The sequence below is a fragment of the Macrobrachium nipponense genome, chromosome 7 (assembly GCF_015104395.2).
Source record: "Macrobrachium nipponense isolate FS-2020 chromosome 7, ASM1510439v2, whole genome shotgun sequence".
NCBI lineage: Eukaryota > Metazoa > Arthropoda > Malacostraca > Decapoda > Palaemonidae > Macrobrachium > Macrobrachium nipponense.
In genome coordinates, this window is record NC_061109.1 from 45777670 (window position 1) to 45797315 (window position 19646).

Sequence of the window (19646 nt, forward strand, 5' to 3'; positions counted from 1 at the left end):
GTCAAAGTCTGTTGTTTTCAATATATTCTCTTTCCTAAATAAAAAAAATTGCAGCTAATGTTAAGCTTTACCCATTATTATCATTCGGTTTCTTTTCGTTGTAAATGAAGTTTGACAATCTCCCAAAACCGGGGAAAACAATTGTCTGTGATTTTTTTAATTGGGAACGAAGAAAATGGTTATTGTCTCTTTTTAACATGGTCCCTTTTTAAAAGTATTTACAATGGCATCATACGTATACAGCATGGAAATAATATTCTCCTTATATTAAATTATTTTTTTTCGAAATGCTATTCACTGAGGTTGGTATTATACGCTAAATAATTGCTTGTTAAATTTATGGCGTAGATATTCCCGTAGAAGCGACCAAAGGGCCAATTCGTGGTTATTCCGTTAAATGAAAATTCGTCCGCAATGATTTTATCGTTGTGCGATATTAGATCAAAGTTTCCTTCAACTCTGACCCCACAAGGGGGTTAGTGCCGTCAGTGCACCTCACGCTGTGCACTGTACGTAGGCATTACTTAAGGTTCTTTGCAGCGTCCCTTCGGCCCATAGCTGCAACCACTTTCATTCCATTTACTGTACTTCCGTTCATATTCTTTCTTCGGTCTTACTTTCCACCCTCCTCTTTCCTCCTGTTACACCTTTATAACCTTTGTATTCTAAGTTTCTCTTTGAACTCTGAATGCCTCTGAGGTCCCAGCGCTTGGCCTTCGGCCTAAAATTAGTATTCTGTTCTGCTGTATTATTCCATTCCATTCCTTCAACCTAGGAATTGGCATTATCGGTAAATACACTGACTTCTTCGCTTCAAACACTGCCATTCACAACATGGCCAGAGAAGAGATGAAAGATGTAACTCAGGAATATTAACGTTAATTCGGGTTAGTTAAATCCTTAGGTTACCTGCAGCTCTGTGCTGTTAACCTTTGTCCAGCTCATAGTATGAAAAGGAATTTATTTCTTTGCTGTTCATAGTGTTCTTCTACATTCATTATAAACCTACACGCAGAATGTGTGTAATATATATATATATATATATATATATATATATATATATATGTATATATATATATATATATATATATATATATATATATATATATATATATAATATATATATATATATATATATACTATACACACCGTTCTAAGATATGGCGTTACTTGTAACTCGAACAATAGAAGACTGTTGTAGGAGGAAGTACGTCTCAGGTGGTCCTTAAAATACATTTATTGCAGTGGTCGTTGCAATAAATGTATTTTAAGAACCACCTAAGACGTACTTCCTCCTACAACAGTCTTTCTCTCTCTCTCTCTCTCTCTCTCTCTCTCTCTCTCTCTTCTCTCTCTATATATATATATATATATATATTATACTATATATATATATGTATATATATATATATATATATATATATATATATATATATATATATATATATATATATATATATGTACACTATGTGTATCCTTAGATGGTATAAACATTGAAGATATATGTCTAATGACTGCTTCCTGAATCGTTACCGTAAACATTCCTTTTAAGCTAGATTAACACTAAAATCCACATTATTTAGAACTAGTATCACTGTATTTTGCTCTCATTTACTCTTACGCCAATCATGACAAACTTTCCCCTTTACAGCAGCCCTTGGAAAGTGCGCTGTGCCAGGGACATTAAGGACAGGCTGTTAAGGCTCCTTCTGCAGCAGTCCCACCATCTCCTGGTCTCCGCTGGATGTCCCTTAGACGAAGTAAGTACCCCTGGCTCGGTTTTTTGTTTCGCCATCCACCCCCCCACACCCCCATAAGTCAGTGACTTCATGCTGTACTGCAGGCTGTATTTAAGGTTTTTCCCAACGTCCTCCCGACCCCTAGCTGCAACCCCTTTCATTCCTTTTACTGTACCTCCGTTCATACTCTCTTTCATCTTACTCTCCAACCTCTTATAACTAATGATTTATAGTGCAGCTGCTATGAGGTTTTCCTCCTGTTTCACCTTTCTAACCTTTTCTCTGTCGGTTTCCGTTTCAGGGATGAATGACCTCATAGGTCCCAGCTCATAGCATTTGGCCTAAGTTCTTTATTGTATTAAATATTCCATTTTCGTCCATTTTCGTCCAGGGTGGTGTTCTCCCATCTGTGGATTAATATGTCTAGATAATTTCGTCCAATGCATGAAGGACGAATTTATGATACTGTAGTTATATTTGTTTATTTACTTACAAAGGACACAATCCTTCCATGTTTTAATAAGTCATTATCCGTGCAATGCCTTATTTTTTTTTATCAATATATGATTCCTTTAAATAATATAGATAGTAGGGCATTATTTCACCATTTCAGATATTGTGTCCCATCTAATGTCATTCATTATAGAAGTGGATATTAATTTGTTGTCTTAACAGTAAGATCCCAACCCACTAGATAACACACACCCGCAGAAATTTGATACGTTGGGTCATGATATTTCACCTGTTCGACCTCCTTGTTCCTTAGCATTATCTGTTTATCCTGCTTGGTGACTTTAAGCACTTGTGTATTTTCATTTTAACCTTTTTGTTATATCGCTGTATTTCAGATAGTCTTCTAGGATATGACATTCGTGGAAATGTCTTTTAGATTGCTGTATGTTTTTTGTTTTTTCTTGAGAACGTTTCGTAACTAATTCGTTGAAATTCTTGGTTTGATCACATATTTATTCATTTATTTATTTATGTTTGTATTTATTTATTTATTTACTGGCCGATGTTAAGTATCAGCAGACCCCATCGTCGAAACTAATCGTGATTGGTGGAGGCTCAAGCTGTACAGCTGTACACCCCAGGGGTTGTGAGTCAAATGCATCGACCAATCAGAGGCAGCAAGTTATAGGCCTCAGTGCCATCGGCTGCCGATTTTTATCGTCAGTTCCAAAAGAACGTACTGTCGTATTTATGGCAGTTTCCTCTCTAAGAAGGCTTTCAAGATACCATTCAAACCAGTAATTACGTAAAAGGTGTTTAAATAGGATCCACCAAGAACAGACTAGTATTTATGGCGGTTCCTCGCTAGGAAGGTTTTTAAGATACATTTCATATAAGTAATTACATAAAAGATGTTTAAATAGGATCCAACATCCGGCTTATGATTCGTTGAGCGGAATGGCTTAAGTAAGTACAAACCCCTTTTGGGATGGGGCTGCCGGCCTTGGGTCTTATTTTTTATTTTTTTTTATCTTGATTGCAACTTGCCACAAATCTTCAATCGATAGCTAATTCACCGTCAGGATTAACGGAGACACGATAAGTTTTATTACCGTAATGCTGTGGAATTCTGCTGCTCAAGGTATCTCATATATACATATATATATCACATATATATATATATTATTATATATCTTAATATATAAATTAATATAACATATATATATATATATAAAATATAATATATATATAATATATAATACATACATATATATATAATTAATCTATTATATAATATTATATATAATTATTAAATATATTATAGATACCATATATATAAATAATAAATATAATATTATACATATATATACCATACATATATATAGTTACCTAAGTGTTTTATCTTACCATCATTCATTTATCGTCGTCTGTCTCCCGCGTTTCATAATGGATTCTCATTTTCTTCAGTGATAGCACTCCATTCGAGAGAAAGTTGTTGAGAAGAAAATGATACAAAATAGGAAATTCAAGGTCAAACCAAAGAAATGTCACAGGTGAACTGTACTAAATAATCATTTGCCATGAATGTTTTTAATGCGATGAAAATATCTTTTCTCTGGTAAATCTACTTTCAGCTTTAGAAGCAGTCTTTCTATGAATGTTTAAGGTGAAACATTCGAGAAAATGTTTTAACAAATCACATTCGGCACTCTAAAGTACACTGTCCGTACGGCGTGCACACACATTGTATATATATATATATATTATATATATATATATATTATATATATATTACATACATATTGTATATTATATTTTTTATATATTTATATACACATATATATTATATATACAATTTATTATTTTTGTTCTTTAGAAGGGCCGAATGGATTTTTTTAATATATTTCCTCGAATGTTTTTCTTTAAACATTCAGAAAATGACAGCTTTTTAATGCCGAAAGTAGATTTACCAAAGAAAAGATTTTTTTCTCGTTTTACAAACATTTATGGCAAATGATGATTTAGTGCAGTTCACCTGTAACATTTCTTTGGTTGACCTTGAATTTTCTATTTTGTATCATTTTTTTTTAAATACTTGAATTCATACAAGAGAATGAAAATCCATAATGAAAAGCAAGAGACCGAATGAATAAGATAAGGTAAGATAAGAGACTCATTATTATTATTATTCAAATGATAAACCCTATTCATATCGAATAAGCCCATAGAGAGGCCAATCACTTGACGTTCAAGCTTCCAAAGAATATGGTATTCATTCAAAAAGAGTTACAAGGTAAAAGAAAATACAGTCAGAGAGGATCAGTCCTTAGAAAAATAGATAAAATTTCAAGTATATAAATAAATAAAAATTTAAGAATTGTTAAAATACAATGAAAATTGAATTAGGAAAGTAACGCGTTGCATCTGCTTGAATTTTTCAAGTATTTTTCGTCTGTACAAAGAACGTTCGATTTAAACTTGGGGAAAATAAAATAAATGGTAATAACCTTCTTTCTAGTTATGTGACGGAGTCATCCACACTACAAAGTTTATCGGAACAACATATTATGTAGTACTGTAGGAAAGGGCTCAGAAAACTCTATGGGTCGCATCCACATAAATTGACTCGTTCGCTTCTCGAAACTGCATTTGCCGCTTCCGCTGGAATGTCCGTCTGTCTGTCTTTTGAACAAGAAGCCAACTAAAACTCTAAGAACCATAAGAAATCGCAGTTTGAGCCCCTGGGATCGGGGGTGGGGGTGGGGGTTGCCACCCACCCCCTTCAGAGAGAGACCCACTTAGCGGTGTGCTACGTAATCCAGAATTTATAGACTCGCTGCAGCCTCCCCCATTAGTGGATAAATCGCCCCAAATCCAAACTTTATCGCTAGCCGCCGAGCTTATCTTAACACAGCTGCGCGCCAAAATGTTATGGCACCCTCGCTGGAATTTCCTCTAATTCTTGTATATTTTCTCTCCTCTCTGTCTTTTATTACTTTTTGGGTCCCCCCTTTCTCGCTCTCTTTTATCTTGCTTAATAATAAAAGTTTATCTTGAGCCGCTATCTAATTACTAAAGGCAGTGTGCTGTGTTTTTAAGAGTTCGTTTGAGGTGATTGGTTCTCGTGAATTTCTTTATCGTTTTCATTTTGGGTGATTTTGTCTGATATTAACTCGTTGTCCCAGTCTTTGTTTTTGTGGTTTCTTTCCGTTATTGTGTAGAATTAGTATAAAACTTTCAATTCTACGATGAATGGGTTGGAAAAAACTTAAATGTAATTTTTTTAACGCTGATAATGTAAGAGGTCATAAAATACAACACTTCAACATTCATCTCTTCATTACGATACAACATAAATACCATTTAGTAGGCAGAAGCTCCAATCATTCTATTTGCAATATACATTATATGTATATATATATATATATATATATTATATATATAGAATATATATATATATTATATATTATTCCGTACGAATCTCTTTGCTTCCTCAATCCATCTCTCGGAGCGCCGTTTAGAAAAGCCATAAACAGTTAGTTGGGTTAAGGTCAGTATTATACAGCTAAACCCACGTAATGGCACATGAAAAGCGGGGAGCCCCCGATCCACCGCCCGTGGACCTCCGCTTTTCCCGAAAATTTTGACTCGAGTCTCAGAAAAGTTTTGGCGCTCAGCGGACGGTATTAACCCCCCACCCCCACCCAACACTCCCCTGCATCCCCTTACATACACTCCCCCACCCCTTCCCCAGCGGGCATCCCTGATTGGGGGACGCCACCTCTCTCGAATAGCGAGACCGTTTCTTGGGTTCCTGGGCAGTAGAAGAGTTGTCTTTCCGTGTTTCAGGGAGAGGGGGGAGGGGGAGGAGGATGAAGGAGAGGAGGGGGAGGAGGACGAGAAAGAGGGGAGAGCGAGCGAGAGTGTGTAGGAGGAAGAGGGGGAGGAGGGGAGAGAAGGAGTAGTATTGAGCGAAATCTAAACGGTTTGGCGACCATACTTTTTGGTAACCACTTATCCTTATCTGACCACCGCCAGAAAAAGCGAGTTGAGAGAAATTTGGCATTCTGTCGGGAAGGGGGTGCGGGGAGGTGGAGGGGGAGACGGCACCACCGACCGATGTGTTGGGGGAGGGATAGTGGAAAACTTGAAATATGTGAGGCAATATGCATATCTTGGTGGACAAGGCACCATATCATGTCATAACTCGCCGGCCAGTCAAACGATAACACGTGATATATCGTTATTCCGACACTTGGTCCTGATTGGCTCCTAGCGGGCACGTGACTGCAGCTGATTGGCTGTTTAGAGCTCGTAAAGAAGAAGCGGGGGGACTGTTCTCGCCCCCTTTTTTTGCTTTTATTGTTTGGGATCTGTGCTTTTGGAGTAAAACCCTTCCCATGGGAGTAAATCTTCCCCATGATGAATCTTCCTGTGAACAGCTGAAATTCAGGTTACTTAGAAGTGGTGTCATTTCCCGTCGAGGGAAACGAAGAATCCCGCGCGCGTATTTTGGCGGGCTTTTACGGACTCCTCAAGATGAAGGCGGGAAGCCTTTTCCTCAGCATTCATCTCCTCGAGCGTAGATATGCCGATCGTCTAAGGGAAGACGTATGTACACCAAGGTCCTATGTTCTCCGAGAGACCACCGGATTTTGAATGGAGCTTGTAAGTAAGTAAGTGTTCCATTCACAATGCTCCCGCGTGCCCTTCTTGCCCCGGGCCGCAGAATTTCTTATCTCCTCGATGCGCTTTGTTTGAACTGGCAAGGTTATAGGCACCGGCCCTTTCTGGAGGGATGAGAAAGTGAGGAGGGAAATGGGGACCGCGAATAATGAGGATATTTGGGGAAGAAATATTCGAAGCATTTTCCGTATCACTTACTTTTTTCCTTCATCCTCTTCTTTCTTTAATGGGTAGCGAAATACGGTCCCTTCATCCCGTGGTGTAAACTTGTGATTCAGGTCACAATTGAGGCAACAAATATTGAATTGTTATTAATACATATTTTATTTTTTGCGGAGTTAATCTGAAATACTTATTATGAATGCAATATTAAGTTATTTTTATTATCATTAAAGTTTCGGTAAAAATGGGAATTATTATTATAATTATTATTATTTTACGCAGTTAATCATAAATACATAATTATGAAGTGAATACTTGTCAAGTCATTTATGACGGGAATTATACTATTAAGATATTTTTATATCTAAAGTTTCGGTAAAAAAATGGGAATTATTATTATTTCATTTTATTATTATTTTTTTTTGCGCAGTTAATCAGAAATACATAATTATGAAGCTAATTTTTGTCAAGTCACTAATGACATGAATTATACGATAAAGACTTTTATGATCTCTAAAGTATCGGTAAAAAGAAGTTAAGTATATCTTAGTTTTACTAGACCACTGAACTGATTAACAGCTCTCCTAGGCCTGGCCCGAAGGATTAGTTATTTTTACGTGGCTAGGAACCAATTGGTTACCTAGCAGCGAGACCTACAGCTTATTGAGGGATCCGAACCACATTATATCGAGAAATGAATTTCTATCGCCAGAGATAAATTCCTCTGGTTCCGCGTTGGCCGAGCGCGAAATATACTCGTCCAACGAGGAACTAGTATCGGTAAAAATATGGGAAATATTATTATATTTTTTGCTCAGTTAATCTGAAAGACTTAAGATGAACCGAATATCTGCCAAGTCACCGACGACATGAATGATACGATTAAGATATTTATGTGATCTATAGAGTTTGAGAATCATTTTTGGGCTCGAATTTCGTTACTAAATCCGAATTCCAAGACCTGGACAGACTTCCAACGCCCATTGCAGTGAAGAGCGCGTTACCCCGGGGGGGAGCGAGGCTGAATAGCCGGCGATCAGGTAAATCGTTCCAATTATTATCCGGAATGCTGTCCCCCATTATTGCTTGAATTAATAATACGATGCCATTAACCAAAATACAATCTCGTTACTAATGCATTATTTCTTGCCTTTGCCACAGTTGTGCAATCCTAATGACGATGTGTTTTAAAGCAAACTAGGGTTTAATTTGTGGTTTGGCCGATGCAGGTAAACATTTTTTTTTTTCTTTTTTATCCTCGAAAACATAGGTACGTCTTTAATGAATTTGTTCTGCGTGTTTTTGGTGTTGACATCATCTTCATATTATATGTGATGAAATACAATATAATCAGTCATTTTGAAAATGCAGGTACAAGAAATCAAGGTACTCTCTCTCTCTCTCTCTCTCTCTCTCTCTCTCTCTCTCTATATATATATATATATATATATATATATATATATATGTGTGTGTGTGTGTGTGTGTGTGTGTGTGTGTGTGTGTGTGTGTATGTTATAATGTATAATGATTGGTATACGTAATGTATATTTATATTGCTGAATATATTTTTACGGACATAACATAACAACTATAATTATGCCCAATTGCTTCAATTTTTCCAAGCTCTAAAGTTCTCGATTGACAAGGAGGACCGTGCAGTGTGCAAGTCATCGAAAGCTCTCTGCTTTATATATTTTGAATAACAAAATCAAACAGGCATACTGCTGTGGATTTACTTTCCCATTTTATTGATTCATGTGATTATGAGTTTTCTTTGTGCTCAAGCATTTTTATAGAATCCAAGAAACCATCTGGCTATAGTAGATTCACATCGACCGTGCATTTGATGTCTAGGCCAGTCCCTTACGACGCTCCTGATTGGCTGTTGATAAGCCAAGTCACAGGGCTGGAAGCTCACCACCTCCTGAGGGCTACGTCTTTCAAACGTATCCCTCAGGAAATGTGGAACATACGTCCTGCCTATGTGAACTCTCGAGAGAGACTGAGAGTTTCCAGCCCTGTGATTGGCTTATCAACTGCCAGTCAGGAGCGTCGTAAGGGACGGGCCTAGACATCAGATGCACGGTTGATGTAAAGCTACTATAGTACGGTTGGTAACGTTCGGGTTTCGTAATCTGATGTTCCCTTCCCCGTGAGGGAGCGAATAGTGAGGCTGTCTACCAGTGGTTATTGCTGTTTTTGATTGAGCTGGCCTTATGCCAGCACGGGCTTTTGCTCATAGAGCAAGAGTGACGTCGTGATGGGGAGTTGAGGTCACCCGGGTGACGTCCGCCTGAGAGGAAATAGCCTGGTGGGGGAGGACTGAAACTGACGACTTTGACCTTGACTTTTAGACATCCAGCGGAAGAGTTACAGTATTTTCCTTCCCTCAGGAAAAAGTATCACCCTTCGATAAGAAAGCTGCTTAATCTCGTTTTGGCACATTAGCCTAACTGGCCCGCCGTCAGACCAGGTATAAGGATACGCCATAAAATGAAAATGTCAAATTAAAGTAGACCACCGTAATCCCCAAGTCAGTGAGACACATTTATTAAGATATGTGCTTCTCCCCCCCCCCGCCCCCCCTCTTTTTTTTTTTGAAATGACGCTGGAGACGTACTTGTTTATGTAATTTATAAAATAAGTATTTGGTTTGTACTGGAATGTCAACGCTGAATAATTTTTTTTATCATTCTGCATTATTCATTGAGCAAACGTAAAAGCCTTTCAAGAAAAATGCATATATATATGTAAATATATGAGTGCATGTTATATATATATATATATATATATATATATATATATATATATATACTATATATATATATATAAAGACATATGCCACTAGGAAAGAGTGGTCCTCGCTTTGGTAGTGATAGTTTCTTATCGTTTTTAAAATTGCTTGTGATATATATATCGTTTTTAAGTGATAATATTATATTTAACCAGCGTTTAGAGAAACCATTATTTTTGTGATATATATATTATATAATATATGTATATATATATATATATATATAATCTAATATATATATTCAAGGATTCACCGCAACCAAGTACCATTGAGATATTACAATCCTTTTGGTAAATTGTCGTACACATGAACCTTTCAGGCTTGGAACTTTGATCTTATTCTGTGTTTCTTCATCTTGGGATTTGTCTGTTTAATTATTAATTATTGATTGATTATTGATCAGTGCGTCTCATACAGGTGGTTCTTTATCACGTCTGCTTTCCTTTACAGCATTTATATGCTGATGAATAATGTGTGTGTGTGTGTGTGTGTGTGTGTGTTTAAGTATCTTTTATTTGTTTAATTTTTAGTGGTGTCCAAAAAGCATTAGCCGCAGCCAAGGCATATCTGGATGTCCTGTCTCGTCCCTTCGAGGTAAATCCATCTTTATTCCCCTCTTCTCTCTCTTCTATCCCTCTATCCACCCACTTTGCCTTGTACACCACCCCTTGCTCTCTCTCTCTCTCTCTCTCCCTCCTCCCCTTCTTCCCCCCCAAATTCATCCTTCTCTTTCTCTTGTTAGTCTCCTATCCTCCTCTGTCTCCTGTTACTTCTTTCTTCTCCTCTCTCTCTCTCTCTCTCTCTCTCTCTCTCTCTCTCTCTCTCTCTCTCCTTCTGCTTTTTCTTTTTTCTATATAGCTGGTGGTTTTTCCTACAAATCTGCACAGAATAACTATTAATTTTTCAGCATGCATATTCACATACCCACCTCTCTCTCTCTCTCTCTCTCTCTCTCTCTCTCTCTCTCTCTCTCTCTCTCTCTCTCTCGTGTAGGGTTTTATATCCTATTTCTGAGTCTGTGTTTACAGTTGTATCTGTGCCAGCAGTTTGTCTCTCCCTCGCTTCTCTTTTTACTTGTTTCGTCGCTTATCCTTTGATTCCGCTCTTAATCCATTGCATCCTCATATCCTTCTTTTAATTTTGATTCTTCTATTTGTCCATAAATGAATTTTGTTTATCCCGGAATTTTTAATATCTTTTTTTTTCCTCTGTCTCGCATCTTCCCTTTCATAACCCGTTCAAATCTTTTTCTCCCCTCTCGCACCATTTATCTATCTTTTTTTTTTATTATGCACGCTACCATTTATCAATCCGGCTCTCAGTCTTACTGTCTTTTTAATTCTCCCATTCAATTTTTATCTTCTGCGTATCTGGCTCTCTCTCTCTCTCTCTCTCTCTCTCTCTCTGAGTGTGTGGTAGTTCTTCTTAGTATTAGTAATGGTAATTATACTGTAGTTTGGGTTATCATGCTCTGTCCTCAGTTCCTCTTTTCTGGTCATATTATCCTAGTTCCTCATACTTCTTTCGAGTCCTATTTCATTTTCATGAAGAGAGACAGAGACGAGATCTTTGCCACCAAGAAAAAGCAAAGTGGAAAACGAAACGTCTCATGGAAATCATAAAAAAAACTTATTTTTGCATTATTTCATATATCTAACTGACAGATTTTATATGCTGACGGTAGGAATTAATTGTAATAAATTTCCCCTCTAAATGTCAGTTTCTGTAATTAAATAGCCAGATACCTGACAATGACAAATTATTTTTTACTGTAGCATTACTAAACTAGACATTACCGCTTGCAGCAGATCACCAAGTCTGTGGGCGTTCTGCAACTACCAACCATTTATTTTCTATTTTAATAATGCAGGGCTATGAAGTCTTCTCTCAATCTTACGCTTTCCTTAGGGCTTTTCCTCCAAGCCCCATCCCCTCCCCTGCATATACCCTCCCCCCGCACACACACCCCGCCCCACCCAACATGGCGGTCAACGACGTTTTAATCGACGTTGATCGCTAATTGAAGAATTGAAATGGATTTGCTGTTGGAATCAAAGTCTAGAATATGACGTTCAATTTCCATCGACGCCGAAATTTAGAATTGAAATACAGTTGACGAAAAGATGTTAACTGCTTATGGCAGTGCTAAGACGAACGTTAATGAACCTTGGAATGTATTCACTGTTGAAAAGGTCATTGGATTGGATGTTGACATTTTTTGTTTGTTCAATACTCAGCGCGTTGATATTTCTGTTCAACAGCAATTGCAGGATTGAACGTCTCATCAATAAAGATTTTTTTACGTTATTAATTTGATAGTTGAAACTCGCCGTTAAAAAGCTGATTGGTAATTGAAAAAGTTGCCAGTGATTCCTTATGAAGAGTTTTTGCTGGTTAGCCTTTGCATATATGAGACAGATTTGTTTAGAATTTTGAATGATCAGCAAATGTTCCTTTTTCGTTTTGCCCATGGAAAATCTTGAAAGTATTTTGACACTGAATATTCGTAAGGTACGTAACTATGCTATATACCTGTAATACATATACATGCCAATATAGAGAAATATTATGTCACAGAGACACTGAGGTTGAGAAATTAGTGAAAAATATATATCTGTAAGACATACATACTTACATACACGCCAAAATGGATAAATATTAGGTCACAGGGGGATAAAGGAGGAGAGAGAGAGAGAGAAACGCACGAGACAATAATGAAGAAATTAGTGAAGTAAAAAGCACGATAAATGAATAAAACTAAAGCTGGGAAAGAGAGTGTTTGTGATGCGGAATTGGGGTGTTGGAAACGATTGCGTCTTCAAACAGTATATACAATTTAACTAACTGCCTCTTTGGATTTGGGTGTCATTATACAGAGGCGCATTTCGCTTGCTTGTGCTTTCTTATGCACGCATGTATAGTTGTCCTATTAATGTTTTTTTTTTTCTGTTTTGTTTTTGTTTCTTTTCCTTTCTTTCTGCCCTTCTTATTGTGCTGTGCTTGTAGTGCTATTCGCCGTTTTCCAATTCCTCTCTATGTCTCTTTCTCTCTCTGTCCGTCTGTCGATCTAGACTTTACTCCTCCTCCGTTCCCTTTTATCCAATCCCCCAATTCTCATTCTTTTTTTATCGTCATGCCTCTCTCTCTCTCTCTCTCTCTCTCTCTCTTTCTCTGTGTGTGTGTGTGTGTGTGTGTTTGTGTGTTTGTGTGTGTGCTTTCCCCTCTTTTAACTCCCCCATCTTCACTTCCCATGTTTCTCCAACCCCTTCCTTTCTCTCCTCCCACCCAACCCCCCGACTTTCCTCCTCTCTCTCTGTGTGTGTGTTTGTGTGTGTGCTTTCCCCTCTTTTAACTCCCCCATCTTCACTTCCCATGTTTCTCCAACCCCTTCCTTTCTCTCCTCCCACCCAACCCCCCGACTTTCCTCCTCCTCCTCCTCCTCCCTTTTCTCACTCACCCTCCTTTCCTCCATCCCCTTCCCTCCCCCCGCGGCCCCTCCCCCAACATACACGCAGAAGACCTTAGAGGAGAGAGAGAGAAGGATTAAGGGATTTGCGGATTTGGGAGGATTTTAGGATTAAGAGATGGAAGGGGATCTAGTCCTGTATCTGTTTGGGAAAGGGGAGTGAGGGGGAGAGAGAGAGAGAGAGAGAGGAGAGAGAGAGAGAGAGCGAGAGAGAGAGAGAGAGAGAGCTAGAGAGCGAGCGGCAGATCACAAGAGACCAGAAAAGAAACAAAAAGAGGGAGAACAACGCGGGAGGAGGGGGAGAGAAAGAGAGAGAGAGAGGATAAAGGTATGGGGGTGGGAGGTGGTGGGGAAGGAGGAGAGAAAGAATGAGGCCGATAATGAAACAAAGGATAAAAGAAATTAAAGGAAAACTCCGAAAGGAAAGTGATGACGCACAACGAGGCAGGAGAACGGAAATTTGACGTCATCCCGATTTCAAGACAAGGTCAAAAAAACAAAAGAATGAGAACCAGGCGTTAGACGAGAAGAAAGATAAAGGACAGAAAAGAAAAAAGAATGAGAACCAGACGTTAGACGAATAAAAGTGTAGAAGAAGAAGAAAAAGAATGATAAAGGACAAAATACCAAAAGCATGAGAATTAGACGTCAGACGAATTAAATTGGAGAAGAAAAAGAAGAAGAATAACGAAGGACAAGAAACCAAAAGAATGACAATTAGACGTTAGACGAATAAAAGTGAAGAAGAATAAGTCTAATGAAGAAGAAGTGGTGTTTATTCGAGTCAAAACCAACGAAAGGAAAAGAAAGAAACAAAGGGGAAAAAAAACTCCAGGCTGATGTGTTTGTTGAGATTATGGTGAACGTTCTATTACATTGTGCAGATTCTGAAATGTATTCCTGGAAGGATGGATCGTGTTAAGTTTAATATACGTTCTTTATCGTTGAGTGCCGTTGTAAAGTGTTCTTCAATGTATGGTTTCTTCCCTGTGTTTTTATTTTCGATGTTATTTTTCTTTGCTCTTTTAGGCTGATCTCAGCAGTTTCTCTTTTGTGTGTGTGTGTGTTTTTTTTTTTTTTTTTTTTTTTGCAGCGCCTCAGTGGCGTGGTCGGTGGCTTACCACCTCGGTGACCGCAAGTTCGATTCTCGGGCATTCCATTGAGGGGTCAGAGTTGTGTATTTCTGGTGATAAAAGTTCACTCTCGACGTGGTTCGGAAGTCACGTAAAGCCGTTGGTCCCGTTGCTTAATAACCACTGGTTCCATGCAACGTAAAAACACCATACAAACAGACAAAAACAACGGCTTCCCGTAGAGTGCTAGTGCCGTCAGCGCACCTCTTTTGGTGCACTGTGGGCATTACTTAAGGTTCTTAGCAGCATCCTCTTTCGTTCCTTTTACTGTACTTTCGTTCTCCTTACAGTTGATTCATAGTGCAACTGCGAGGTTTTCCTCCTGTTACATCTTTCAAAGCTGTTGATATCCGTTTCAGCGATGAATGATCTCATAGGCCCCAGCGCTTGGCATTTGGCCTAAAGTCTACATATATTCTATCTATTTTTTTTCAGCGGCCTGTAAAAGTGTCTAAATATATACCTTCCTTGGTGATATTTAAGCCTATATTAAGGCCAACGGACTGGCATATTTTATTATTATTATTATTATTATTATTATTATTATTATTATTATTATTATTATTTCTTTACTTAGTTTGTCCTGAGAAAAAATTTGAGGTGATGTTGATAGTAACAGAAGCGATTTAAATGCATCCCTTGTGTATTTCTCATTGCATTGACTTAAGAATGCAGTTGTCACTGCAATCAGACTCATGATTTTTATTGACCTTTGCCGAAGTCGACGTTTATATTAATTGCAGATAACCCTGTTTCTAGTTCTTTATGTTTTAATGGCCCGTCTATCTTTCTGAAGTTCCGTTCAAATGTTCCTACCGTTTGATGTGTTAATAGGAAAATTTTTTACCGGACTAGAATTATTATCATCGTTGCTGTTTGATACAGATGTAATTGTAATTATTATTGTTAGTGTTGGTACTGATAGCAATTGTAATTATTTTTGTTGTTGTTGGTACTGACAGCAATTGTAATTTTCACTGTAGTTTTTGGTACTGATAGTAATTGTAATTGTTGTTGTTGTTGTTGGTAGTGATAGCAATTGTAATTATTATCGTTGTTATTGGTACTGATACCAATTGTAATTATTTTTGTTGTTGTTTGTACTGATAGCAATTGTAATTATTGTTGTTGCTTTTAGTAATTTTAATTATCTCGATTGTTGTTGGAACTGATAGTAATTGTAATTATCGTTGTAGCTGCTGTTAGTAGTGATAGTGATTTTAATAATTTTTATTTTTGGTACTGATAATCGTTTAAAATTATCAATGTTGCTGTTAGTTTTGATAGTAATTATAGTTATCATCTTAACTGTTGGTACTGGTACAGTTACTGTACTGCCTCGGTGATCAGTGCATAGCAAAATGGAGAATATTTTCACTGGAGGAATATTGCATTAAATAGCAGCAAGGAAGAGGATTCACATAATTTAAGATAACATATAAAAGGAATGATATATTTACCACAACCCTCTTTATGATGTTAGTGAAGACGATGATCACTACCAGAAAAGACACACACACTAAAAAGAAAACAAAACAAGAGAAGAGAGTGGAAGGAGAGAAAGGGGAACGTGGAAGTATAGATAGAGGGATATCCTATAGGAGTAGGATTTCAGGTTTAGGATTAACGGAGGAATGGGGGATTTAATGAAAGGGAATAAGGGAGTAGAGGCAAGGGGGAAAGAGCAGAAAAGATTACAGATTCATTTCATTGATTATCAGCACAGCTTTTATATATATATATATATATATATAATATATATATCGATATATAATATAGAATGATATATATATTTATATATATTATTGATATTATATATTTATATATTTTATATATATATATATATATATATATATATATGTATATATATATAATATATATTATCTATTATATATCATCCTATAATATATTATTATATATATTATATAAATATATATATATATTTTTTATATATATATATATATATATATGATTTTTCAGCTCAGGCCATATTAACATGGAATATACAAAGAATAGACAATAACATACAGTTCTAGATATTGTAGTATGTATATATATATATGTATATATATATATATATATATATATATATTATTATATACATATATATATATATATATAATGTCTGTGTGTGCGTGTGTGTTTTTTAAGGCCTTGTACAGTAAACTTTATCATTGTACCGAAGGATCGCTAATGACTATAGTCTTTTGGAAACACTATCAAATGGTCAGTGTAAAATATATATATATATATATATATATATATATATATATATATATACTTATTCATGTGTGTATTTATATAAGATTCAAGTTTAACTTCATTCAGTCAAATCCCAGTTGATTAAATTAGTGAAAGTATAGAAATGCTCTATGTACCATGAAAGGCTGTTTCTCTGGATATGGTAGCTCTACCATAAAAACATGGAGAAAACTTGAAAACTTCGAATTGAACTTTTTTTTTTTTTTTCTAATGAACACCATATTCTTTGGAAGCTAGAATTTCAAGTCAGTGGCTCCTGTGGACTTGTTCCGTGTGAATAGGGTTCGTGATCTGAATATTATTAATTGATAATTATAATAATAATTTAGATAATTTGAATGTAGTATTGCATAAAAAAAGATCTCGTATCGCAATAGGCTTAAGATGTCAAATATACAATTTACGTATTTTTAATTGATTTAATCATATGTATTTTTTTTACCTCCATTTAGAACTATCTTACTCTAAACGTTTCTTTTTTTCTGGGAGTCTTCTATTCTGAAGACTTATTGAATAAATTAGCTTTTACCAAACCTACCCTGCCAAACACATTTAGTAACCATCCTGTACGTATGAAAAGTCATATGATTTTTATAATGTGGTATATTTAGCATTATAAATTGTATAGGTGGCCGATACGTGACATGTTTACCATTAATCATAGATTAGTGGATGTCTAATCATCATGTGTGCTGCGTTTTCCGTGACTAATTGCTGTTTATGGTGGATCCTTCAAGTTCTTATTTTTTACCTCAAATAAAGAATCTTGATGTTTTGAAACTTCAGTGGATTACTCGACTCAGAACATCGATCAGAGTTTTGATTTATGTGTACGTGAGTAGATGAAAGTTCTTCTCTCTCTCTCTCTCTCTCTCTCTCTCTCTCTCTCTCTCTCAGTGGTTTACTATATTCTATAGGATTGAAGCCCCTTTCTCTCTCGATGTCTCCTCGGAGGGACTAACAAGTCTTTGAGACATTATAATCCTTGTAACTCTCTCTCTCTCTCTCTCTCACTGGGTTTCATATATTCTACGGATTGAAGACCCCCCCCCCCCCTCTCTCTCTCTCAGTGGATTACGGTAGTGAAGCCTCTCTCTCTCTCTCTCTCTCTCTCTCTCTCTCTCTCTCGTTTACTAACCAGTGTTTACTTCCGAGTTCTTATTTTCTAGACATTGAAGTTTTTCCTTCAACCCATCAGCAAGTCATTACATTGTCATTATAATCATAATTACCGTTTATTGTCATTATTATCATTATCATCATCATTCTGGCCCACCTCCGCCCCACACGCCCACATTTCGCCCACATTTTCCACGCAGCCCTCCATGCTCTGACATGCTGCATCGATACCACTTTCCCTCGTCCTGAGAGAGAGAGAGAGAGAGAGAGAGAGAGAGAGAAGATAGATTCAGCAAAGGGGGAGATAAAAAAAAAAACCGTGGATTATCTAGCTGTCTCCCCTTAGCCCCTGCCTCTTTCTCTTTTCTTTCTTCTTTTCTCTCTCACTCGAGTCCCCTCATCCGCGACCTCTCTCTCTCTCTCTCTCTCTCTCTCTCTCTCTCTCCTGTTACCCTTATCTCCCCTCCCCGCATACCTAAACCCACCCTCTTCCTCCCTCCCTCCCCCCTCTCCTCCCTTCCCCTCTCACCCCTCCCTCCCCCTCCCCTCCCACCCAGTAAAACAACCGACCCCAAACCATTCCCACCCTATCCGTAGTCTTTTGCTTGCAAGTTCTTTATTATATCTTAATTGTTCTCTAGACCTGTTATTTAAGAGCAAAGTTTCTCTCTCTCTCTCTCTCTCTCTCTCTCTCTCTCTCTCATCATAATCGATATAGAAGCTTATCCTGGTATTAAAAAAAAAACGTTAATCATCTGCTCATTTAGCGATGGCGCAAGTACTGATTAAACTTAATACTCCTTTGTAACGACTCAAGTCAACTCTCTCTCCCCCCTTTCACTTCACAACCGGTTATAGCCGCAGGATATAAAGAAATCACGGATATATCCTCCTCACTTCGGGCTTCCGGGTTGGCGGTGACGCGCGATGCGACGCCACAGGTCGTCTCTGTCATCCGATCAGTCAGTTATTCCGTTAGCTTACCGAATTTTCACTGAGGCTTATCATATATGCTGGCTGTCCATTTCGTTATGCGTGTTGTTATAAAGAGAAATATATTTTACGTTAAGTATATTTATGTTTATATTATGGAAGTGTCAGTGCTTCACTTTAGGAGTTTATTACAGCTCGGCTTGTACCTTTTGTTGTGCCCAATATATTATATATATATATATATATATATATATATATATATATATATATATATATATATATATATATATATATATATATATATATATATATATATACTATATATATATATATATATATATATATATATATATATATATATATATATATAATATATATATATATATATATAAGCGAATACCACGGGAAAATGATAGTCAGAAATCCAAGCGCTTTCGTCTTTATTCAGACATCGTCAAGGAGCTACTAAAGTACAATTGGAGAGGAAGGCCTCAGGTACAAACAAGATCAGGAGGAATACCAGATGGTTAATTATCAAAGGGTAAAAATAAAAGGGATAATCCAGGATTATCGGATATCACACGGTCACAAACTTAAACAGATTCTGACCCTAACCGAAATTACAAAGTATCTTTACAGTCCAAGACATGTAAAAACTGAATATATTAATTTTGTTGCTTATATTTATCTACAACTTTTTTCATTATGAAAGCATCAAGTTTAAATAAACCAAGACTTAAATTTAGAACATTTCTATTATTTGATTTGATAAAACAAGATTCAGTGATATTCCTTTTAACTGTGTCATTACATGGGACTAAGGCTCTTGCTTGACTCCAGTTAATAGGATGGTCTAAATCTCTCATATGTACAAATAATGCATTCGATATTTGCCCAGT

General features: G+C 36.8%; 1 protein-coding gene across 1 annotated transcript in view; it reads left to right on the forward strand.

The window, feature by feature from the left end:
• Window positions 1–19646, forward strand: part of LOC135217448 (uncharacterized) — a 303493-nt gene that overhangs the window by 261972 nt on the left and 21875 nt on the right. The window contains 1 exon segment of the mRNA XM_064253319.1: window positions 1652–1760. Within this exon segment, the coding sequence (XP_064109389.1) occupies window positions 1652–1760 (109 nt within the window).